The 26141-nt window shown below is 40.0% G+C and overlaps 1 protein-coding gene across 1 annotated transcript in view; it reads left to right on the plus strand.

Moving 5' to 3' along the window:
- LOC109139006 (protein unc-13 homolog B) overlaps positions 1-26141 on the plus strand; it is a 105410-nt gene that overhangs the window by 29421 nt on the left and 49848 nt on the right. The window contains exons 4-9 of the mRNA XM_027273847.1: positions 9260-9377; positions 10702-10825; positions 12460-12536; positions 13269-13326; positions 13982-14017; positions 16219-16432. Of these exons, the coding sequence (XP_027129648.1) occupies positions 9260-9377; positions 10702-10825; positions 12460-12536; positions 13269-13326; positions 13982-14017; positions 16219-16432 (627 nt within the window). The remainder of the gene's footprint in view (positions 1-9259; positions 9378-10701; positions 10826-12459; positions 12537-13268; positions 13327-13981; positions 14018-16218; positions 16433-26141) is intronic.

The raw sequence follows: 26141 nt of genomic DNA on the forward strand, positions 1-26141 counted from the left end.
TGCGCCCCACATTATGTGATGGATCACTTAGACTGAGCTGAATATGACAGTATATAAGACAACAGTGCCAGAGTAACATTACTTTATATCTTTTTAACTTTTGTTTTCTTTTCACACATTGAATTCTCTTAATTTATCTACAATGTAGAGGACATGACGTGGACACAATCACATCTTTTTTGATCTGCTGTCAGCTTGGCTTACCCGCCAAACACCTGCCCTGAAAACTACTATAATCTAATTCATTATGCTCATTTTGTAAAGAAGACAAAGTGCACAGACACTTAATGTTGCACTACTCTTTGTAACTGTTTGGAAAAGTGAAGAAGTTTCAGTGTTTCTCTGAAACACTTTTGATTAAAGCTCTCTGAGGCGAAAACATTTCTTCTTTATAATAAAAATGCTTTTTGTGTGAGGAAAGAATATTTTTCTAAAATTTAGAAAATGGCAAAAAGAGAACATTTTCTGTGACAATGAAGTGACAAAGACTGCAGAGTCTTCAACTAAAACTTATTTTCTACAAGCTGCAGCACCTGTAGTTGACCAATCCATTGGGTAGACTATCATCAAAGGTTGCTGTTGTGATTGACTTGAAGTGAATTCATTCATTTTTGGGTGGGTAAATCAGATTGAAAATTGTCAGCATGTTGTTCATTGAGATCAGCACTATAGTCTCATGAGCTGAAATGCAATGGACAATCTGGGGTGACTATCAAGGCTTTAAAGTTTGTCTTCTTTTAATAGCAACCATAGACATCTGAAAAAGAAGGAGAAACACAGAGATGGGGAATTGTATACGACAGAGTTCCCAAGTTGGATGAGAACTGGGGATGTTGCAGTTCATGGATGGTGCATTAACCTTGAGCCCATCAGAATAAGAATGGTACTTATGACACAAGATGACACAAGCCTTTCACCTACCTAGCAAAATAGTAATTGGCCATACAACAGTGGCCCTTATAACCAGTAACTGATAGATAGAACTTTATATCTATTACATTAAGACCATCAACACAATAATTAATGTGCATGACAGAACATTATATGACAATATTCAGTGTTTAGTGGTGTTTTACCACACCAAAGAAGTAGGAAATATCAATGAACAAATTTTAATTGAAATACTTAAAATAAATGTTATGAATTGATTCATGAGGTGGAAGAGCTGTGTTTCTGCCTGTGATGAAAAAAAAAGTTGTGCTTCACCTGTGACTCTTACCTGTTGTTCTCCAAAGTTCCCCCAATCTTCCCTCTCGGTCTATAATTTCCATCAAGCCTCATGCTCAGCATGACTACACACACTTTACTTTCCCCTCGTCTTAATGTAACTTTTTTTTTCAATTTCTTTCTCTGCTCTTAAAAACAAGATGGCTGTGTGTAGGTGTGCATACATGTATTTATATGTCTGTGATAAAAATACACCATTTCAGTCCCAACACAAACTATTCCCTCAATAATGGATGGGCTTTGATGGAGGGTGTAGTGGTCTGCCCTCTTCAGAAGGTCATCCATATAAAAGTTTCTTTCTTACTGTGTCAGTCACCTCTGCTGGAAAGCTGGTTTTGGTTATCCTCAGCAGTCCTCCTAAAAGCAAAGCATTCACAGCTGGGTGAAGATACTGCCCCAAATAAATGGACAGTCATGCGTTGTTCTACTAGACCACGTTCAAGGTTACCTTCAGGCCACCACAGGAATCTCAAAAAGTCCACATGTTCATCCGCCACCTTTACTTGATGGAGCATGGCTTGTATGTCTGCCATTATTGCCACAGGATCCTGTCTGAACCACATAAGACCTCCTACTGTACCAATGAGCTGGTCAGGTTAGGGTCCAGTTGACTGTTAAGTGAGACACCTTTAAATTCTGCTCCACAGTCAAACACAACTCGTAATGTTCCCTTCCTTGGGTGGTAAACTCCATAGTGAGGTATATACCACACATGAGGTTAAGGCTTAACCTCAACTTCCAACTGATGTTGTGGCACTGGTTCAGCATATCCTTTGCTAATGACATCAGTAAGAAAGTTTATGCACTCACTATGAAAACGTGCATCCTTCTGAAGTTTCCTTTTCAGACTGTGAATACGTAGCTTGGCAACACAGAGGTTGTTTGGCATGGTGACATTTTCTCTTTTGAAAGGGAAATACATTTTATAATGACCTTTCTGAAGCTGAACGGAGCTTTCCATGATTCCAATAAACTTTTTTTCCTTCTCTTGACATCTCCTCTTGGTCTTTAGGAGTCATTTCATTAAAATCATGGTTGTATTGGTTGATTAACAATTACTCAACAGTCCTGTTAACAATAACTGCAGGGCAGCCACTCAAACTCTGCTTGTCATTGTTTCCTTGTAGTGGACCATTAATCACCCACCCCAGTAAGGTTCTGACAGCATACAGTCCATCTCCATGGCTATTAATCACCTCCCACGGTTCCATCAGTTTGGAGGCATTGGTACCAATTAATAAGTCAACATCAGCTGCTATCCGAGGAATCTGAATATCTTTGAGATAAGGCCACTTACCCAATTCCTCATCACTGATAATGTTGTCTGTTGACACCGGCATCTCCTTTTGGGTAAACACATCAGAAAGCTAGTAGAAGTGTTTGCGAGAAAGTTCAGAGATTTCCAGGCCATTTACGATGCAGCTTGATACTGCCTTATTATGCCCCATGGTGCGCAGATTGATTTTAGCTCTTCGTCCTTTGATGTTCAACCTGTCTGCCAGTTTTTCAGAACAGAAGGTGCCTGTGCTTCCTGGATCCAGAAAAGCGTACGTCTCAATCGCCTTATTTCCCTTTGTGCACTTTACTTGTACAGGCAAGTTAGGAAGAATGCCACTGCCAGCCCCTGTATGACCACAAGTTGAAGTGGTGGTGCAACTTTCGACTCTTTTCTTTGACAGTTCAGTATATCCATGGATAACCCTTTACTTTTTTTCAATATGCAAAATGCTGAGATGACCTTGGTTGCAATGTCTGCAAGTAATGCACCTGTCGCAGTTCTTGCTTAAATGCCCTGTGCACATGCAAAGACCTTTCTCCTTTAGAAGGTTTAGCTTTTCCCTGTGCTCCTTTTTTCCCAGTTGTGGACACTGCTCCAATGCATGACCATGAGAACAATATAGACAGGTAGTAGGGTTTGTCTTTGTACAGGAGAAAACTTCCTTCTGAACTTTATGCAAGCTGTTTTAAATTCATCAGTAATTGACACATGAGTTGCAAAACTGTTTCTTTTGAACTGTGATTTCGTTTGAGGCTTGCTTTTGGTTCCTCCTTTAACAAGTGGAGTGTCCTGTATGTCACCCAAGACTGGATCTTAAGCTATTCTGAATTGTTGCTCAATGAACTTGACTATGTCAGTGAAACAAGCTTTTCGATCCTCGCTGTCCAAAATGTCACATGCTCTTCTCTAAATTTATATGGGAGTTTCTGAATCACAGTTTTCATACAATACAGCTCTTCCAAGTATTGTAGTTCCTCTATAGCATTGGAACATTCGCACAGGTACAGTCCTTTAATGTCCTCAGATTTTATACTTGGCCATCCAGTGATCTTTTCTATATAAGCTGCTGTTACCTTTAATCCATTTCCAAAATGCTCTTTAAGCAACTGCTTAGCAACAGCATAACCTCTATCTGGAGTTAAATGAAGGCAGCTGCGTACCAGATCCCTTGGCTTCCCCCTGGTGAACTGCTCAAGATAATACAAACAGTCTCCTCTACTATTAGTCTTTGCTTCCATGCAATATTCAAACGCCCTTATAAATGGTTTGAACTGCAGAGGATCTCCATCAAAAACCGGAATTTCCCTGTGAGGCAGAAACTGAGAAGTTTGCATTTGAACAAGGAGTGTTGTGATTTCATTTTGTTGTTGCAGCAAACTGTAGAAATTTCCTGATGTTTGATTATTGCCTTGATAAGGTAAAGAGATTTGAAACATTTCTGGCCTCGTTTGCCTCTCCAGGGGATCCAAAGTTGACTGGTGCACTGAATGTTCATGCTGAGGCATATACTGTTGGCTGGACTGCTCATGCTGAAGCTGATATTTATTGCCATGTAGAGTGAGAGATGTAGGCATGTCTTTAAGTTGAGATCCTTTCTTAAAATAACACTTCATTCCATCAGATTGTCCATCCGAAACACTGCCACTGTCACTGGTCTGCAGCACTGCTAGCCTAGCAGTTAAGGCTTCAATTTCAGTGTCCTCCAGCTCAAGCTGCTCTTTTTTCCTCCTTAAAATCTTGGTCTGCTCCTCTAAACGTTAAATTCTCTTAATTTATCTAGAATGTAAAGGACATGACACAGCCACATCTTTTTTTATTTGCTGTCAGCTTGGCTTACCCGCCAAACACCTGCCCCAAAAACTATACTATAATCCAATTCATTATGCTCATTTTGTAAGCAAAGAAGACAAAGTGCACAGACACTTGGTATTGCACTACTGTTTGTCTGGAAAAGTGAAGGTTTCAGTGTTTCTCTGCAAAACCTTTGATTGAAGTTCTCTGAGGTGAAAACATTTCTTCTTTATAATGAATATGCTTTTTGTGAAAGGAAAGAATATTCTTCTAAAATTTAGAAAATGGCAAAAAGAGAACATTTTCTGTGACAATGAAGTGACAAAGACTGCAGAGTCTTCAACTAAAACTTATTTTCTACAAGCTGCAGCACCTGTAGTTGACCAATCCATTGGGTAGACTATCATCAAAGGTTGCTGTTGTGATTGACTTGAAGCTAATTAATTCATTTTTGGGTGGGTAAATTGTCAGCATGTTGTTCATTCAGATCAGCACTATAGTCTCATGAGCTAAAATGCAATGGGCAATCTGGGGTGACTATCAGGGCTTTAAAGTTTGTCTTCTTTTAATACCAATCTGTGTGTCCCAGCTACCGTTCATCAACAGCTTTGTCCGTCTGTGATGTGTTTGGTGTGTGTGATATGGTCGTTATTTGATGAACGTCAAATGATGCAATGATGGAATGTGACATTCCATGACTTCCACTTTGGCAGACCAGTCACCTCGTCAATAATAAATGCAACATTACTGCCAGAGTGCATAACAACAACAGGCTCAAATTGTCCACTTGAAAAATGTGATATGATAATTTTAATACCACCTTAATACAATCTTCATGAGGTTGCGCTGCTACAGCTTTTTAATATATATCTTTAAATATTTGTTTCTCTTGCTGGATGCATTGCTCATCTACTCACTGTATAGTTTCTTACCTTTTCATAACAAGATGGAATACTTATTTTTCATATGAATCATTTAATCTTCTCTCATGTTCATGTAGACAGCTTCCATTTTGTAATCATATCATGCCACATTTTTGTTAATTGCAGTATCTGCTTATCCTCTGCCTCATTGTCATGTCTAGTCATGATATCTGATGGTTTGATACATCAGTGGTCTGTGTGTATGTGTGTGTGTGTGTGTGTGTGTGTGTGTGCATGATGGCTAATTGGTGGGTAGCTAGTGGGATAAGGGGGATAAGCAGTTGAATGTTGATCCCTCTACAATTCGGGTCACTAGGCCTCACGTGCTTGTCTCTCTATGTCTGACTCAGTTGTTTGTATTCTCTCTTTTGTTTTCTTGCTGTTGTCTTTCTTTCTTTTTGTTCACAACAGGCATGATGTTCACCAAGGCTAGCAAGACATCTTACTGTATATCTCATATATCTTGCTTTGTTTGTTGTCTCTACCTCTCACATTTTCTCATGTTTCTGTTTGTGTGTCAGTCTCACTACTGTCCTCACATGCTACTGAAGGGCTTAATCTTTTCACCTGATTTACAGTATTGTGTCACATGTCATCTGCTTCTTCTCACCAGCTGCTCATCATCTTTAGATGTCTTGACTGACAAAGTTCAGAGATCTCATACATAGGGTAACATACTCTAACTGTACTGTAACTATTATTTAATTCTATATACTAATATTAAATTCATACATTTCCCTATATTTCTTTTATTTAGAGCTTAAATTAGTTTTTCTTTCAAATTAAATTGTAGTAAATCCTAATCCTAATAGGGTATGGTCACTTGCAAGAATTTAATTTTATAATTTTCTTTTTTTCCCCAAATATTTGTGTTTCTGTTTTTCCTTCTATTTTCGAATGGTGAGAAGCCCTTAAGACTTCTCTTCCATCACTGTTTGGATGTAGTCTTTCTGTCTGACAGCCTCTATTTTGATTTAGGTCATCGTCTGCGGTTTCTTTACAGTTCTCTGTAAATTAAGTTGTGTAAAAGTTTAAAAAATTCTAAATTGTGACCTTTTTCTCATCCCTCCACATCGACCACTGTTAGTCTTTGGCTAGTGACTTTATCTAGTTATAATGACAGGAATGATTCACTGCTGTCTGATCACAGCATTTTCCCCTGCTGTGTCAACACTACTCTCAGTGCTGCTAAAGAAAGTATAATATGGATCTTTACATCCATTTCCAATGTCAGTGATTGGTGATCTGTGATTTGGTTATCAGTGTCATGTTGGATATACTGTACAGGAGCTTTCAGAAAAGTCCTTCAGAGCTTCCCAGTTGTAATTACAATGTTTAAGGGAAACTTTCACACTTTTATATGATAAGAATGCAGCATTCATATACTTTGTTTAGTTTCACTTTAGTGCAAAATATAAACATTTATACATATATTGATAAATACACACTGAAAATCTAGATCAAATCTTTGATGATAGCATTTACAGAAAAAGTTGACAATTTCCAACAGGAAATATAATAACATTTAATTTTTAAGGGTATATAAAAGTCAGAGGAAAATTTAGTTTGAACTGAAACAGAATGAGAATAGTACTCATGACACAAGATGACACAAGCCTTTCTACCTACCTAGCAAAATAGTAATTGGCCATGCAACAGTGGCCTCATAACCAGTAACTGATAGAAGATTTATATTAAGACCGTCAACACAATAATTATTGTGCATGGCAGAACATTATATGACAATATTCAGTGTTTAGTGGTGTTTTACCACACCAAAGAAGTAGAAAATATCAATCAAACATATTGAGGATGAACAAATTTTAATTAAAATACTTAAAATAAATGTTATAAATTGATACACGAGGTGGAAGAGCTGTTTTTTCTGCCTATGTAAAGCTTTCCTTATATGAAAGCTGATGAAAAAAAGTTGTGCTTCACCTGTGACTCTTACCTGTTGTTCTCCAAAGTTCCCCCAATCTTCCCTCTTGGTCTATAATTTCCATCAAGCCTCGTGCTCAGTGTGACCACACACACTTTACTTTCCCCTTTTTCTTAATGTACCTTTTTTTTTTCAATTTCTTTCTCTGCTCTTGAAAACAAGATTGCCGTGTGTAGGTGTGCATACATGTATTTGTCTGCGTATGATAGAAATACACCATTTCAGTCCCAACACAAACTATTCCCTCAATAATGGATGGGCTTTGATGGAGGGCATATGCCAGAATCGGATGTAAAGCTTTAAGATCTCTCAAACTTACACTTCCCACTACACACACAAACACACACATACATGCACATCTGGACTGTGAGTCAGAGGCAGGTTGGAGACCGACTGCGCAGATGGATGTCAGACCCATTTATAATCCTATTTGAGGTTTTATGTTTCATGTTCTTTTTTTTTCTTTGGTTGTTTTCTTTCTTTTATGCCAGTTCTTCCAGGACTGATGTCATGTTATGTGTCCACAATGCCTCAATGTGACAAGAACAAGGTCTGCTAAGAAAACATAGTAACTGTCCAAATAAGCTACCATGTTTGAAGGTTTAGACTCATCATTCAGTGTTTAATACTTTCGTGATTTGAAAGCAGATATGTTTTGGAGCTGATTTCTGTTATGCACACTGTTTGACTGTTTGGGTCCAAAACACAAACAAAAATAACAAATGCAGGTTGCAGGTGACTGCACACGTTGGTACCTTAGCAATAGTGTGCAGGTAAAACGTTTATTACAGTTCCGGCACAGGTCTCTGGCTTTTCTCATTTTAGTCTAATGCACAAAATTATCTCTTTTACACTGATTGATAATGATTGCAAAATTGTCCCAAATATTTCCCAAGAGCTTGTAAACAAGCCAACACATGAAGGGAGATGGTTAATGGTAATCATTCTAACACGTCGGAACATCGTCATTTTGACTTGACTCGTTGTTAAGCTGGCTTACTTCTTCAGTGTGTAGCAAGCAGCTGCACGAACACACACATTTCAACAAGCTTTTCCCGCCCACCCTCTTCACCTCATCATCCCAGCTGTGAAGTGTCATCAGAGATGACTGACAGCCAAACTGATGCATGTATGAATATGAATGGGAGTACATGAATATGCAGATGAGGAGGGGAGACAGTTTCCCTGCTGTCTTCTCTTTAAGTCAGATCTGTCAGAAAATGACTGGCTGTCATCCTTCACCCTCACTACTTTTGGATAAGACTGGCCCACTTACTGACCTGATGGGAGAGGAAAGATACTGTATTGTTTCAGACAGAATGAAAGACTGCAGATAAAATTTGATGAAGTCAACATCAGCTGAAGCATAGACATCTGGCATTTTTGTGATTTCACACATTTAGGAACACCGTTGTGTTCAGATTAAGATATATGGCCGCTTAAGAAATTGAGAGTGAAACAACACCTCCTGGTCTGTTTCTACACTGCAGTGACATCATCCCTGACAAACAGAGAACAAACCCACAAAAAAGTCCAGCACATTATTGTACAACAATATATCAGCCTTTGCCTATACTTGAGCAAAATGTGATGAATGGACCTGATGTACCTGCTGCTGCTTGTAGAGTTCTCTCATATCATTTTTGGAAATAATGGGTTACGATTGGTTGCTTGGAACAAACCACCATGCTGATTTAATGGAAATTCTACTATAGTAAATAACACCAATATATTTGTATATACATTATTCTGTACATTAAAGACATTTGATCACCACACATGCATTTTCTGTTTGCTGCAGTGGAGAAGATGAGAGATGACAAGATGATTCCTATTTTGATAAATGTGTTTTTATATTCTCCACTGTTGACACACTTTCAAAACAAAAATGAATGAAAACAAATGTGTAAAAAAGTGGGTCGTTACCATGAATGGCAATAGCTATCATTAATAAATAGACAAATAAAAGAGTACCTAAAGAAATTCTTAATTTTATAAATGTCAAATCCCCAATCTTTGACCTTTTTGCAATGTTGATGCCAGATTTAAACTTTTACTCTACATGTAATGCTGTTAATGTGTTTTTTGTTTCTACAGTGAGATAAATCATCTGGAGTCAGGTCTAGTGGTGGAGCTGTGGAATAAAGGTTTGATCTGGGACACTCTGATCGGCACGGCATTGATACCCCTGGACACCATTCAACAGTCTGATGAGGTAACACACTTCCAGTACACCCCATTTCATCCTCACAATCATAAACACAAAGGGCTTAAGGTTTGCGTCAAAATGCCTTACATTAGACAAAATATTTTTGTGCAATATTGTTTTCCCCTAATAAAGAAATTAATTTCTGAACTAAGCATCTGTATGTGTGACAAAATTATTTCCCCTTAAGGTCTAATTATTTAACCTGAACAATCCAGATCATGCCTATCTGTGAAGTCATCGTTGGAAACTGTTGCGAAAAGGGCAGGCAAGGTGAAGGGAAGAAGTCACTGTAGCTTGCCTTGTAACTCACAATAATGGTGTGGTTTTCAGCTGATTAAAAAAGATTTGTTGTTTCTGTCCATATTTGCCTACTGTCATGTTTCGTTTAATAAGAGGATAATGAGAGTTCACTTCACGTCTGTATGGATGTAAAACAAGGCAGGTGTGGATGAAGATGAGGCAGGAAGATACTGTGGGCAGTGTTGCCAAAGTTTGTGTTCTGCTTGTTCAACAAGTGCTGGATAAATAAATAATACTGTCTCCCTTTTGTTGCAATTGGATAAAGAGCATTGTCGTCGATGACTCCCGTAAAATATTTACCTAAGTCTGTTACACTGCTGTCAGTCTGTGTGGAGTAGCTCAGCCAGAGAAAGCGAGAGAGTGAGGCAGAAAGGCAAAAAGCTCTTTCGTGCCCCCTGGCTTCACTCAGACCACACCTCAACCGTGCCGCTTCCGACATTCCTATAATACCCTCCTTACCCTCTCGTACTCTTTCGCTCTCGTATTCTGCACAACTCCCACCCACCCCATTTCTTTCTTTCTATCTTTCCCTCTCCTTCCTACTCTCCAGAGGGTTTTGGGGGCGTTCCTTGTGCAGTGGTGCTACGGTGGATTCCCCACCAAAGCTTCCCTACAATACTTCTACTATACTACTTCATATATACAGTATGTACCCCATAGGATGCTGAAGTTTACAACATCTTTCGAAATAAACACAGACTTCCATCTACCGCACTTACATATCGCGGGCAGGCTTGTCTCGCCTCTAGACTCATTACTTTTTCTTGAGTGTTTCAAAGCGAGGCAGTGAGCACAAATGTTGTCATGCATAATTCAGCCGCCCAATGTTTGACTTCTCCCCCAGTTTAAAGCACACCCACTTTCATTCGCTCATTGTCTGAAATGCCAGTGTTGATCTTTTGCTGTATGCTTAGGTTTATTGAATGATCTCTCCTTTCTTTTGTATTTTGTCTTCCTCCATTCCCTCCATCTTAACCTATGTCTTCATCTTCTTCTTTTTCTTTCTTGTTTCGCTGTGCTCCTGTTTCAGGAGGGACCAGGAAAGTGGACATCTCTTGACTCTGAGGTGTTAATGAGGGAGGATGAGATCTGTGGTACCACAAACCCAACTCCACACCAAGTGCTGCTGGACACCCGCTTTGAGCTACCTTTTGGTATGCATATGATAGTACAGCATCCTTCGCTCTATGATGCTCTAACTACCCATTTCTTTTTTTAAACACATGGTAAGAGCTAAAAGAAGGAAAAAAATATAGAAAAAAAAACCCAGAAACTGAAAAGACATTACCGTGACTATACACATAATACGAATTGAAATACTGATTTATGATAGCTGAGCTGATTAAGAAGCACCAGTCACAGTTTACTTCTGCTAACAACTGACTTGTGTTCAGCTGCTATGGTTTATCTTCCTTATAAAAGTCCCAGATATTAGAGCTTGTGGAAGTAACACTATGAAGTCATAAAGTTTTAATGAATACTTTCTTCATTGTAATGTTTTCTTTGCCCTAAATATTCCTCACCACCCTTAATTTTTAATTTGTGTTCTTTTTATTTCTCAAGTCTAACCACCTTAATAACAACATTTCTTACGACCATTTAGTTTCCACAGCAAGCTCCAAATCTCTCAGGGAGCTGTCTAAAGTGTTTACTCTTGAGCTGCCTTTGCCTTTCCTCTTGTACTTTCTGGCACTCCATTTATCAACACTCACCTGGTGTCAAGAAGGAACTGGTTCATGCTGCTGTTTGCTCATCTTGACACAAAAGCCAGGGTCTGAAGATAGAGATAAGATAGTAGCTTCCCTGTTTTTGCAAGCTTTGACAAATCCTTTTTAAAACAGTTAAAGTAATTGGCATCCAGTTTACAATATAGGAACTAATCAATAGTGAGTTGTATTTTTTTGGTCAACAAATATCTATTTATAACTCAGAGTTTTTATTTTTTAATTTATTGTGACTTACTCAAAGGATATCATTGCCTGTCTATCAACAAATGTCCAAAAATAGACTTAGAAACTCCAGGGCTTAGTCTAGTGTTTTAGTATCTTAGTATTTTTCAGTAAGTATTTCAAAAGCAATCCAGTGATAGTTGTCTATACATCTGTGGATATATTGCAAACAGGAAATGCTCATCACTAATTTGACATTTGTGCCAGTTTGCTAAAATGTTATGTAAATGTTGGTGCATTATTATCTACCAAATAGAAAACAAAGAATCATAATAATAATAATAATAGCATATTATTATTTATGTTGCACTATCAATATTTACATTAGTAAGCCTCCGAATGTCTCTTGCTTGGGAACACGGTAGAGAACACAACGTTTTCCCTATTGTCGTCTTATTTTCTTCTTATTCTCTACCCCAACTTCTTTTTTTTTTTGGCTTTGGGGAGGACCTGTGTGGCCACTGACGTGTTTGTTATATTCTATTTCTGCCCCTCCCAAATGGAAACCTCTTCATGAGCTATTAAAAACACATGAATATAAGATGGGAACACATCAAACAACGTGGGTGGAATAAGACAGGAAAGGACTAGGGAGAATGGGAGAATGGAGGAGAGGTAACTGGGGGAAGGGTGGAGCTCCAGTGCCTATGGTCTTTTCTTCTCTTCTTGCACTTTGTCTCACATTTTGTGCTTTGCACCCTACTTCTTGCTCCATTATATAATAATTCTGTGTGTCGACTTTTCCTCTTTCACCACCTCTTTTTCTTTCTCTCTCTCCTCCCCACATTTTCCTGTCACACTTCTCACTTTTATTTCTCCTGTCCAATCCGTCTGTCCAGATATCCCAGAAGACGAGGCTCAGTACTGGACCAGTAAACTGGAGCGGATCAACACCATGCGGATACATGATGATGAGGTAAGTTTACCAAAAAAAATCTATTTCCTGTGGGGATCATAATGTAGGTAGTTGCGGTAGAAGTCTTAGAGTAGTAATATAAACCATTGGTGTCACTAAATTTTACAAACAGTACAAAAATTAAAAGGTGCATTTATTATATCCTGCATACACCATCTACATTTGAGTAGAAGCAGAGGTGGAAATAAATTTCAAATCAAAGATTTTTTAATTGTGCCTTCTTCTTGAGCTTTGTTTTCCTTGCCTCTGTAAAGCACTGTGAATTGCCTTGTGTACGAATTGTGCTATACAAATAAACTTGCCTTGCCTTGCCTTGAGCTGAAGTGTAGCAGTTCAGCAAACATGAAGTAGAAAGTGTATCTTCTGTAGTGTAAAACTAGGGAACAGGAAATGTTTGCAGACTGTATGCAGGAAGTAATGCATTTGAAATCTCTAAAGTTTTGTTTTCATTTACATTAGTTTACAAAGGAAAGAAATTCATTTCAATTTCATTCACTTGTGCTGTTTGCTAATTGGGTTGTATGCACACACTCTGACAGCATTTACGTTACTCCTTACTTATCAAATACTATGTCATAACATGCACCCTTCTAAGAAATGTTGCAGTTTGTGTTGGCTATCTGCTGCCATCTAATGAAAAATTCTAGTGACTACATCACAGATGATCTAAATGAACCTCTAAATCCACACATACATTTACTCACATTTGCTTCCATTTTTCTCTTATGGTAGTATCCACTGCAGCAAGAGGTCCAGAGAAGACGGATGGCATCTATGCACTCTCAGTGCTGTGAGTATGCTGTAAAAGTAAAACATTTGGTGCATTCATGCCATTGCACATTCACATTTATAGGTGTTTGTGTTCTGCGGGTCATATCTTCGCTAAGTGTTTCATTACATAGGTTTTTCTCTTCATTCCTTCCTTCATGAACAGGAAACAACATTTCATTCCATGATGCATTCAAAGCTACTTTAGTGTCAGCTTTTAGTGACTGGTTTGGAGTCTCCATTGATTTCTAAAAATCTAACTTGCTGTTTGCACACTTAAGATGATTTCTGTCACTGTAATGGATACTTATGAAGACTGTTTCCTACCTGATGAGCACTGATCTTACTTTTGTGAGAACACGTTTTCTTGCAGCTGTTTTGTTGTGTCACTGTTGATTATTCATACTGTACTATGTGAAATAAACTCACATAGTCACATTCATTGTCAGTCACATTACTTCATGTGGCAGCTTCACATTGCTTCCCTTAAATTTTGTTTGTTACATCCTGGTATTACCATTCATCACTTCCATCAAGCTTCCATCAGATTTGGGTGTCGTCAGTCCCATTATGTGTTACATATGTATTTGGCCATCACCAGTTACTGGTTTAATTCTTCAATATTAAGGTTCACTTTTCTTCCTGGCTTCTTTGAACACTTGCCTCCATGCCACCAGGCAGTTGGAGTTATTTTGGATGGAGTGACCAGCAGAGTACGTATAGTGGTTATTTTTTTCCTGTGACTTGTTATTCACTCCACTCCTGCATGGTGCTCTTTTCCTTTCTTTTTGAATCAGAAAAACTGCATGTGAGTCTGTATCCTTTGTTTGTCTTTATTTTATTTACAACCCCAATTCCAGAAAAGTTAGGTCATTGTGTAAAATCTAAATAAAAAAAAGAATACAATAGAACATAAACAACATATCACGTGTTGAAACTGAGACATTTTACTATATGAATGATTTGAAATTGGTGGCAGCAACACATCTCAAAAAAGTTGGGACAGTGGCAACAAAAGGCTGGAAAAGTATACGGCGCAAAAACAACTGGAGGAGCATTTAACAGTTAATTAGATTAATTGGCAACAGGTCAGTAACATGACTGTGTTTAAAAGGAGCATTTCAGAGAGGCAGAGCCTCTCACATGTAAAGATGGGCAGAGGTTTACCAATCTGTGACAAATTACAGTACGTCTATAAATTGTGTAACAATTTCAGAAAAATGTAAAATTGCCAAGACTTTGAAGATCCCACCACCATATTTTACACTGTAAAATATCATCAAACAGTCAGAGAATCAGGAGGAGACAAAGGACAAGGTCAAAAGTCAAAACTGGATGCTCATGATCTTCGGGCCCTCAGACGGCACTGGATTAAAAACAGGCATGATTTTTAACTGGGAATCACTGCACAGGAACACTTCCAGAAGTCTGTCATGCAATCCACAAATGCAAGTTAATGCTGCATCACGTAAAGTAGAAGTCATATGTGAACATGATCCAGAAATGCTTTCATCTTCTCTGGGCCAAAGCTCATTTAATATGGTCTGTGGAAAAATGGAAAACTGTTCTGAGGTCAGATAAATTGAAATTTTAAATTCTTTTTGTAAACCATGGGAAATGTGTCCTGCGGACTAAAGAGGAGAAGGACCATCCAGCTTGTTATCAGCGGACAGTTCAAAACTCTTCATCTCTGATGGTATGGGGTTGCATTAGTGCATATGTCATCAGCAGCTTACACATCTGGAAAGGCCCCATCAATGCTGAAAATTACATAAGGGTTTTAGAGCAACATAAGCTTGCATCCAGACAACATCTCTTTCAGGGAAGGCCTTGAATATTTCAGCAAGACAATTCTAAACCACATACTGCATCCTTCACAACATCATGGCTTTGCAGGAGAAGAGTATGGGTGCTGAACTGGCATACTGCCTGCAGTCCAGACCTCTCACCAGTAGAAAACATTTAGCGCATTATAAAATGTAAAATCCAGCAACGAAGGCCAAGGACTGTTGAGCAGTTAGAATCCTGCATTAGACAAGAAAGGGACAACATTCTTCTCCCGAAACTCCAGCAACTGATCTTCTCACTTCGCGGATATGTACAGACAGTTGTTAAAAGATGAGGGGATGCTACACAACGGTGAACATCGCTCTGTCCCAACTTTTTTGAGATGTGTTGCAGCCATCAATTTCAAAATGAGCTAATATTTTCCATGAAATGATAAAGTGTCTCGGTTTCAACACATGATATGTTGTTTATGTTCTATTGGGAATAAAATATGGGTTTGCAATGATTTTCAAATTATTGCATTCTGTTTTTATTTACATTTTACACAGCGTCCCATCTTTTTTGGAATTGGGGTTGTAGAATTACACTTGCATCCTCCTGATCAAAATACAAAGTAACATATATTTCATGTGCCATTTGGACTTTTTTTTATATATATATAAATGTATTTGTTATTCCAATTCCTTGTGGAGCTTTGTGTTCATGCTTTTTGCATTACATACCTGCTACCACAAGAGGGAGCTTTTTATTCAAACAAGGGTTAGGGTTTTATTTTTTACAGATGTGGTTTTGTATTAATCAATCTTTTTATTTTTTTAACTGTTTCTTTAGCTTTTCACGTTACAATTGTCTTTACCAAAAAAAAAAAAAAAAAAAAAAAAAAAAGCAGTACAAAAGAATGGTGGAGAAGCACTTTCACAGTAATTATCAGCAATCTGCAGAGGCTGGGGCAGAGGGCTGTTTATTTCACAGTAAACTTAAAAATAAACAAGAGCAAAGTTATCTAAGAAGTGATATATCTATGTTTTCTTATACTTTTTAAAAATAATCAGTTAATTGATATTGATTTATTTTAGATATTTTCTTGTTTGTTATTCACTGAACTGTTTGTATTGTCTTTGTCCAGCTTTGGATGACCATGATAGTGCAATGGATGACCGTGATAGTGACTACCGCAGTGAAACTGGCAACAGACCTCCACCTTACCACAACACCCCCCAGACAAATTCATCAGTGCACCAGTACCCTATAGGTCGCAGGATCCAACATCAAACCCTGTCCAAGGAATGTGACTCTACACAAGGCTATGAGCTAGATTATACAGAAATGAGGGGACCCAGGTAAACTCACTCATGCATGTTAGCATAGCAAAGACACGATTGAGGTTTTGGGACAATTATATAACAAAAAACACCACTGTCATTAAAAAGGTTATGAAACTATGAAATTTTGCACACTATAGAACAAAATACTTTTCCTTTCACATGTATGCTTGGCTTTTTTCATTTGCTATTCTATTTCTTTACTTGCACTTTCTATGCATTATCTGAATTATATGCTTGACTCAAGTCTAATTTCTCTTTTTTCTTTTTCTTTGCATCATGTTCCACTGCTTCCTGCATGGCTCTGTTTTTCTTTTAATCCAGGCGATCAAACAGTAAGGGTGGAGTTAGAATAATCCCTGTTGACTCAGGTATGGGTGTGGAGGATTGGGAGAGTAAATATAAAGTGCCTGGCTCAGGTATATTGGATGATTACTTGAATGCTGAGCAGAAAATGTGGGAGGACGAGGATAAAAGCATCATATACCGGATCAGTGACAACCCTTCTGAGTCCAAAGGCAGCAGGTTCTATCAGACAGTGGAATGTGATGCGCTATCCCCTGAGGATATGGGGGAGCTAAATGGCAGGCCACACAGACAGTCGCATGGCTTTGGTAGTGGAGAAGTACGTTTAGTTTATAAAGAAGCTGGCAGCTTTGAAGATGAATCGTCCCCCCCTGAAATTGATATAATTCCTTCTGTCAAACAGCAAAGACAGCCGACAGACAGAGAAGGTCTACTTTACAAAACCCGACTCTGGGCCAAAACTGCCTTAGAGGACACACTTGAGAGCTATGCAGCTTTTTGTGAGGAGGAGGCTGCTCGGGAAGAGGCTGCAACGATCTGGGGGAGGAGTGAATATGGTTCTGTTGATTCAGATGAGATGCAGTATTCCTTTGGATCTGAGGAGGAACTAGATGACCTGACATTCACTGAGGGTGATGCTAGTTATGAATATGAAAATTATTACTACCCTTGCATTGATATCTCACCTTTTGAAGGACACAGGTGTTTAAGCAAGGGAAAAACAGGTCATGGACAAGAGTCTGTATTGTCTCCTGTAGCAGAGCCAAGTAATGAATGTGTCGATGCAATGGGTGAGCTTCAGAGCCTAGTTCATTCAGTGTCTGAATACCTGGCTGTAAAAGAGGAGGAGATCAACAATTATGAAACAATACCTAAACCAATTAGAAGAAAACTTCCACCCCTACCAACCAAAGTTGTGCAACCTGGAGACAGCAATAGTGATGAAGTCAAATCTGAAGTTCAAGAGGACAGTGCGGTTGAACAGGGCATAGCTGGAGTAAAGAATGCCATGAGCTCACTATTCAGTACAATTACAGGATCAAAGTCTACCACTGAGACTGTTGGCACAACTCCATCACTCCAACCACCACAGGCAGACTCTGGTATTTCAAAACTGCTCTCTTTGATCCCTAAAGCTACCACTGAAGCCACAGAAACATCTGGTACCACTGAAATAGAGCCACCAACCTCCCAAACATCACCTCAACCTGAGTCTAGCATTTCAAAGCTCCTTTCATTTATTCCCAAGAGTGGTGGTACCTCTCCCCCAGTAGCCATAGTTCCTCCTGCCTCTCAGGAGGCCACAACAGAAAAAAAGTTTTCCCTTCAATCTCTTTTGCCATTTCAGTCCTCTGAATCAAGTCGACAAGGTGACACTGAACAGGTACAAATGCCTGTTGACCTAGGGGCACAAGGTAGTGCAACAACTGCTAACCAATCCACATCTGGGTTTGAATCCATGTTAGGAAGGCTTAGTCCTTTGAGACTTTTTTCTAGTGCACCTCCATCTAGAGAGCCATCACCTCAGCCATCAGAGCAACAAAGTGCATCTGCTGCAAGCAGTGAATCCCAGCAAGCATCTGTCAGCAGAGCCACAAGCCCAAATAGAGAGGGCTCACAAACAGAGCGACAGTTATCAGGTGAGACGAGACCAAGTTCAGGAAGTGGATCAGTTGATCTTTTGCCAGATACAGGTAGTGGATCAATTGAGCTTTTACAAGATATGGGAAGTGGGTCAGTAGAGCTTCTCCCAGAGACAGAATCATCTGGTGAGCTACCTGATATTCAGCAAAGACAAATGTCTGCAGTATCTGAACCAAAACCCGAAGGCAATTCAGAAGAAACAGGATTCTTCAGTCCTTTTAAGAAATCTCTCTCTACCCTCATAACAACAGCTCCTCCTGAAAATACCTCACAGACTGATGCCAAGCCTACAGAGGAGTCGTTTTTAGGCAGCAAACTCAAAATACCATTTTTCTCCTCTGAAAATATTTCCACAACAACCCCACCAAAAACAGAAGGAGGTGTGCTCTCAGGGATTCTTAAGTTTGCGTCTGGTGAAGATGCCAGTGCCCCACCAAAAGGTACATCCCCCAGCCCTGCACGAAGTCCATCTCCCAGTCGTGCTGCACTCTTTGAAAGTGTACCAAAAGGAAACACAGAAACTGGCTGGTTTTCAAACCTGTTTAAGGTAACCACAAGTGAGCCTTTGAAGGAACCTGCAAAACCACAAATGGCTCCCACTGTGACACTAACCAAACCTATTGGTCAAACTGAGCCACATACTGAACAAATGGTGCCTGAATCCACAGAGAGCACTGTCTGCAGAACAGAACTGTCTCAAGAGCAAACATTGTCTGAAAAAGATCCACAGTATAAGACAGATGTCCAGCCTGAAGTAGATGTCACATCCAAAGATCAAGATTCTCTCAAGCTTGAGGAGCAAACCAGAGCACAACCAGAAGCCCCACAGGCTCAAGGAATTCTTTCTGGATTGTTGAAACTTGCAACAACAGAAGATGTGGACAAGAGAGCCCAGGGAGCAGATAGTCAGCCTCAACAAGGTGGGCTATTTTCAGGCCTGTTTTCATCACCTCCCCAATCTTCTCCCCAAATACAACAGAATTCTGCCACACAACAGTCAGGGGGACTGTTGTCTGGATTTTTAAAATTTGCCTCTGATAATGTTTCTCCTTCTACGAATCAGTCATTGTCAACATTGCCAGGAGGTCAGTCTGGCCAAATTCCAACTCAAAGGCAAGGACAACCTGCTGCTGCACAGCCAACCACTGGGGGACTCTTATCCGGACTCTTGAAAAAAGCTACAGACACTATAACTACATCTCAGACAACTCATTCCAGTCAAGAGTTACAATCAGATTCAACTGACCATACAGCAAAAACAGAAGGATCTGACGAAAACCCAAATCAAGGGACCACTCCTCCTACTCAGTCAGCAGGGATTTTGTCAGAATTGATGAAATTAGGTTCAACAGACCCAATTCCTCCTGACAAAGATCAACCTGACCAGCAACTAAAAAAGCCTGCCACAGACAACCAACAACAAGAACCTGACCCAGCAAAAGAAATACAACAAAAAGCAACAACAACAATGTCTCAACCTAGTGGGTTGTTTGGAGGGTTGTTGAAACTCACAGAAACCACTTCCCAGCCACCAAAAGAACCTCTGCCTACACAAACTGCACAACCAGGTAACGTGTTGTCTGGACTTTTTAACAAGATTGTGGAACCTAATCCTACTCCATCTCAGCCTCAATCAGAGTCTTGTGCTCAAGAGCCTAACCAAAAACCAATGCAGCAAGGTCCTCCACAACAAGGAGGCTTCTTCTCTGGTCTGTTTGGAATTGGAGGCCAAGACTCCCAAAACCCAGCCCAGCCTTTACAAAACCAGCAACAGAGTGGCCCATCCAGGCGTCAATCTAGTCAGCAACTGGGCAACAAACAAAACCTACAACAGCAAAACCAAGTCCCTCTGCAACAACCTCTCAGTAGTCCCGGGGGAATGCTCACTGGATTATTAAACAAAATTACAGATGCAGGCACTCCACCATCTACAATGGGGAGTCAACCAGAACATCAGCAAGCACAAAGAGCAGGGCCTAAAACAAACAGCAACCAGCAGCCACAGGGTGGATTCTTTTCTGGGCTATTTTCAGCAAGTCCTACTCCTCTAGCACAGCAGCAGCCAGCAGTTAGTCAACCAAACCAGCAGCAACCCCAACAGGGTAACAGACAGCCTTTGAGGAGGCAAAACCATGTACCTCCACAACCTGCTGCCTCTGCACCAGATCCACAGCAGGGTGGACTACTGTCAGGGTTTTTTAATAAGTTAGCTTCTACAGATAATGCACCACTACAGCCTACTGCACAGACTGGGTCTCAACAGGGCAGTAAATCAAACATTGTTGGACCTAGCCAACAATCATCTCAACCCAGTCAGCAAGGAGGATTCTTATCAGGACTGTTCGGTCAGACATTACCTCAACAGCAACATCAGCCTGGCAAAATGGCAAATCCTCAACATACAGCAACCCAACAGCCTATTCAAAGTGGAGGTTTGCTTTCAGGTATTCTCAAGCTTGCATCTGGTGAAAATATGCCACAGGAACAACAGTCATCTCAACATGCTCAGGCAGGGCAACCATCAGTCAAGTCAGAGCAAAATCTTGCCCAGTCTGAATCAGGGGGATTAATCTCGGGCTTGATGAACAAAATTGCAGGTACTGTGGAACAGTCATCATCACCTTCAGATCAGGTGAACCTTCCAACAACACAGCAACAACATCAGCCACGTGCTGGACAGGGGCGACCACAGATTCAAAGAACTAAACCAGTAGAGATGCCTTCCTCCCAGGATGTTGCCACAGATAAGGATTTAAAGGGTGCAGCTCAAAAAGGTTTCCTCTCAGGTCTTTGTAGTGTCACAGAGGAGCCATCATCAAAGACACAGCAGCCCTCACCACCTTGGCTTGGGAAGGAGGAACCAAAAACCAGCACAAGCAGTACATCCTCTGGTTTATTATCCAGCATTTTCAAGACTAACACCAGTGGCATTAGCACTACTGCTCCTGGAAAGGAAACAGAAAAAGGACTTCTTGATCGTTTCCTGCCCAAGAGTAAGGAGGATATCGCTTCAAGTACAGCAACAACAACTATTGCTGTTGCAGCTACCCCAGTTGTTGATACCCACAGAGAACCTTTGCAGTCTCAGGTTTGGCAAGATCCTACAATTTCCTCAACTCAGTGTTATCTTGAGGAAATTCAACGTCTCTTGTATGGGACAGCACATGAGTATGGTTATAAGGATCTTTTATACAATTTTACAGAGCACGGTGTTATTCCGCCAGAGCTCTATGAGCATCAATGTCTCATAGAAGCTCTTTTGTGGCAGCAGCTTAATGATTATGCCCTCTCTGAAGCCCTTGCCACTCAAGTTCAGGAACATTCCAAAGCATGCCAAGTGCATATACCTCCAACAGTTAGAGCACTTGAATCAGACAATAACATATGGTTAAATCCTATGGAAATGGACATCAGTGAATTCAACGTGCCCTCACATCCTTGGAAGGATGCTGCTGCCCAGCTTTTTGAAAGCAGAAATCGCTTCTTTGAGCCAGATGAAGATCTTGTTTTGTTTGACATGAGTTGCAGAGACAAGAAACCCTGGAGTAGCTGTGATAATTTGAATGATCTAGATAGGAAAAGAAATCCTTGGATTGTTGAAGGTAGTGCTCTAAATCTGTCCATGGAAAAAAACAAAACACGGTTAAGTAGATGTCAGTCTCTTACAGAATGTAGTGTACAGGAATTCAGAAGAGTAGTGGAAAAAAATGCTGTTAATAGTGATGTAAAAGATGAAGACTTTGGTTTGAGATCAGCAGCTGAGTTTTTAAAACATCTTGCCACTAAAAATGGTCCATTGGATTTAACACATGGTGCTATGGATTTGAGCAGATCAGCAGGAGCTACTGGGGATGTAAATGAAATGCTCTTTGAGGATTCTGAGTGGTATCAACAATGGCTTTCACTATTGGAGCAAGGGTTATGGTGGCCAGCTGAGGCTGGGGACTGCGGATATTATGTTTATACAGATGAACAATACATTTATTCCCTTTTAACCGACCGAGCTGGTAGACATCTCTATGCCTGTGCTGGACCAGAGGATGTACATGCGCTGGGAAATATAACTGAAAATATTGCTAACATTCTGAAACAAAAGGAAAAGGACAAAGTGACACTTTGTGGTTTTAAAATCCCCCTCTGTACTGAAGATAAAGTTTTCTGGATTCCAGGCCAGCAGCAGAATAATTTAGTGCTTTCAGATGCACCCATAGACTTAACCTCTGCCCTTAGAAAAGGTGAAAAAATAATGAACATGAATTTGGAAAGCTTCTCACAAATGTTTCAGGAATCTATATCTTCTCAAGCTGATCAGCCTGTAGACTTTACTGTGTACAAGCTTAAAAAGATTAAGGTGGAATCTGTACAAAATAGTTATAGCTGTCAAGAGAAGCCAACAGAGGCAGCTGATCTTACTCTAAAGTCACTGAAAGGAGGTCACGGAGGGCCATACTGGAAGAATCAGGGAATAAAAGATGTGCTTACACCTTCACCTGCACCTTCTCCACTGTGCTATTCAACACCAAACAGACATTACCCAATTCCTGAAATCAGGATCGCGCATGTAGGTGATACACCTGCAGACCAGCCAAAACAAAAGTCGAGCTCTCAGTCAGCTATTGGAGGAATCACTGGAATGTCTCCTAACACTGATGCAAATAAAGCTAATAAACTGCCATCATCAACACCTGCTACTTCACCATCAGTGTCTAGCAAGGTTTCAGAATCTTACAGAAATCCTCCTGAGACCCCATCAGGTTCAAAAATCCCAGGATTTGCACAGTTGGGAAGGAAACTACCTACACCGCCAACTGTTACTAAAGCCTCATCAGCTCTTTCAGCTCAAGCTACTTCTGTTAGGAGTTTACCCACTATATCTTCTACAACTGTGGCTGTGCCTTCTGTTTCCCCACAGACCCCCAAGCTTGTAAGGCAGCCACCTCAGGCAGATAAGCCCAGAGTATTATCACAAGCAAATAAGACTGGAGTCACAGGGATGTGTGACACTAGCAAAGTTAGTTGTACTTCAGTAGTGGACCAAAAACAGCCACAAGATTCCTCTCAAAAATGCACACCTCAGTTACATATACTGAATGACAGAATGTCTGAAGTCCACCTATACAACAGAAATAATAACTTTGGCACTCCCATTGACTCTCAAACAGGAAATAAAGTCCTAGATTTTTCTGCCACAATTAATAAAAGCAAACATATCAAACAAAAAGATGCAATGGATGTAAATATCAAAACTTTGCAAAAAGATGAAGTTGTTGACTTTACAAAGTACAAGTTGAAAAGATTTAAAGAGAAAAACCAGATGGATATTGAGGAAAATGCAGGCCTGGCCGACAAGACTGCAATTGCTGTGGATCTTACTAAACAGAATGAGGAAGAAGAAGAAGTTCGATGGCCTAATTCAGAAGGAGCATTACAGGATAGTCCAAGAGATTCAATTTCCCAGAACATTTATATGCCAGTTAATCCACACAACAAATCAGATAAAAAATTGCCCACTCCAGAGATTATAATTGACCATACGTCATCTACATTGCCTACCCAAAGGCTACTAGCTTCCCACAGTACCTCTATAACTGAGGCAAACCAAACTGATGTTACAGCTGCTTGCAAAGGTGCAATAGACATTTCATACAAATCCTCTGATGGATTACCAAAGAGTTCTGACACTAATGTAACGTTAACAGCAACAAGAAGCTCTTCACTTACTCGTGTTTCAAGTAAAGAATCTAGCCTTGTTGGGGGTCTTAAGAAACCTGAAAAGATTGAATCATTGCAACCTGTATGTACCTCAAAATTGGAAAGACCTGTTATGAAAAAACAAGTGGACCCTCAGGAACAGCAGCTCCATTCTTCATTCAGTGTGCCTCGGATTCAACAAAGCCCACCAACCATTACAATTGGTTGTAGAGAGCAGATTGCTTCCTATGAGTCAAGCAGGAAGGCTCAGCAATATCAGCAGACTACTGCACCGGCAAACTCAATTAAAGGTACATTAGATATGTCTACCAAGGCAACAACCCAGAAGACTCAGCAAACTGTCCCATCAAAGGATGCTCTCTGTAAAGCACTGTCATTGGAAAAGAAAAAAACATTAACTTCTGAGGAGAGAGACACATCTTCTAATCATCATGAATCCATTGACTTGTCATATAGAGGAGAATCAATAGAGCTTCAGTGTCAGACAACTGAATATATATATCCAACATCGGATGAAGAATATCATTCTCATACTATTAAAGGTGGTTCTGTAAAAAACTTAGCTGGGAAAGAGGAGATTTCATCTAGTAGTAGAAGGACATATTTGCCTAGACAGCGGTCTCTTTTATGTCAGTCTTCTGAATCCCTTGAAATGTGTAAACCACCCCAACAAGCCACAGCATGTGCAAACACAGTTAGAGCCACACTAGACATGACTTCTAAATCTTCTATCAAATTGATTCAAGAGGTAATTCCAGAAGTAAAATCAGACAACACTCTTAGTGAAGCTATACCACTTATGAGAGGCAAGCCAAGTGCCCGTGAACTTGCGCGAAAAAATTCAGTTGGAGTACCTCTAGTTGTGGATATCCCTTCTCAAGAGCCTCTTGGTGACATTCAAATCAGCTCCCCTGCAAATGCACAGCTAGAGTTTGAGAATAAGAATCAATACCAGACAGATTCTTTTTCATATCAACACCCATCATGGCTAAGCAAACCTGGTGCCCAGTCAAATAACTCGGTTTTACAGTTGTCAAACACTATTCAAACACATCAGACATCCACCTCAACAAAACTTATCACAGCTGTAGCACTGGATATGTCACCCAAGCCATCCCAAGCCACACTGATCACAACAATGCCAGAACATGCGTCCACTCAAAGTGAAGCAATTTCACTTGTTAATAAGCCAAGTGCAAGAGTAGTTGCCAGAAGAGATTCTGTCGGTGTTCCCCTGGTAGTTGATCCAACATCAATGAAATCAAATTGCCAGAAGCAACCTGGACCCTTGATCCCTGTGCAAAAACAGCAAACTCTAGAAAGAAACAACGTCCCTGTTCTACATGAACCACGCCACAGCTGTATGACAGTGCAGTATTCCAGTTTAAGTGAGACCAATGGTGTGTCGCAGTCTATTATCCAATCTTATCCAGTTTCTACAGCTCCAGCAAACTCTGTTAAAAGCACGTTAGATATGTCTACAAAGACATCTGAATCAGACACTATGCAGAACTATTCAGATCCAGTATCACTGGTAAGGACAAAGCTATCAAGTTTTGCATATTCTCAAGAACATTGTGTTGGTGTTCCACTGATAGTGGAAACACATCTCTCTCAAGATCAACCTAAAAGGCAACAGATACCGGCAGGATCACAAGAACAGATGCAACAATTTTTTATGTATAGTGGATCTGAAGAAATGGACCAAAGAGTATCAGCACCTGCCAACTCCATCAAAAGCTTCCTTGACATGTCTCCAAAACCAAAACAGATACAATTGGAAACAGCTCCTAATATCTCAACCGGAGCTGTGCCATTGGTCAAAAACACAGCAACTATAATAATGAATGGTACTGTTGGTTTACCGCTCATAGTGGAGCAATCTGGACAGCAAGAAGTAAGAAAAGCCTTGACAGGAATGAACACAAGTGAGACACTGCATAGACAGGTATCTACCTACCACAGCAATGATGTCTTTCCTGGGTCAGTGACCACCTACATGGACACACACCAACAAAATAAGCCAGTGGACTTCTCTGCCAAAGATTGGGTTAATACAACACTA

The sequence above is a fragment of the Larimichthys crocea genome, chromosome III (assembly GCF_000972845.2).
Source record: "Larimichthys crocea isolate SSNF chromosome III, L_crocea_2.0, whole genome shotgun sequence".
Taxonomy (NCBI): domain Eukaryota; kingdom Metazoa; phylum Chordata; class Actinopteri; family Sciaenidae; genus Larimichthys; species Larimichthys crocea.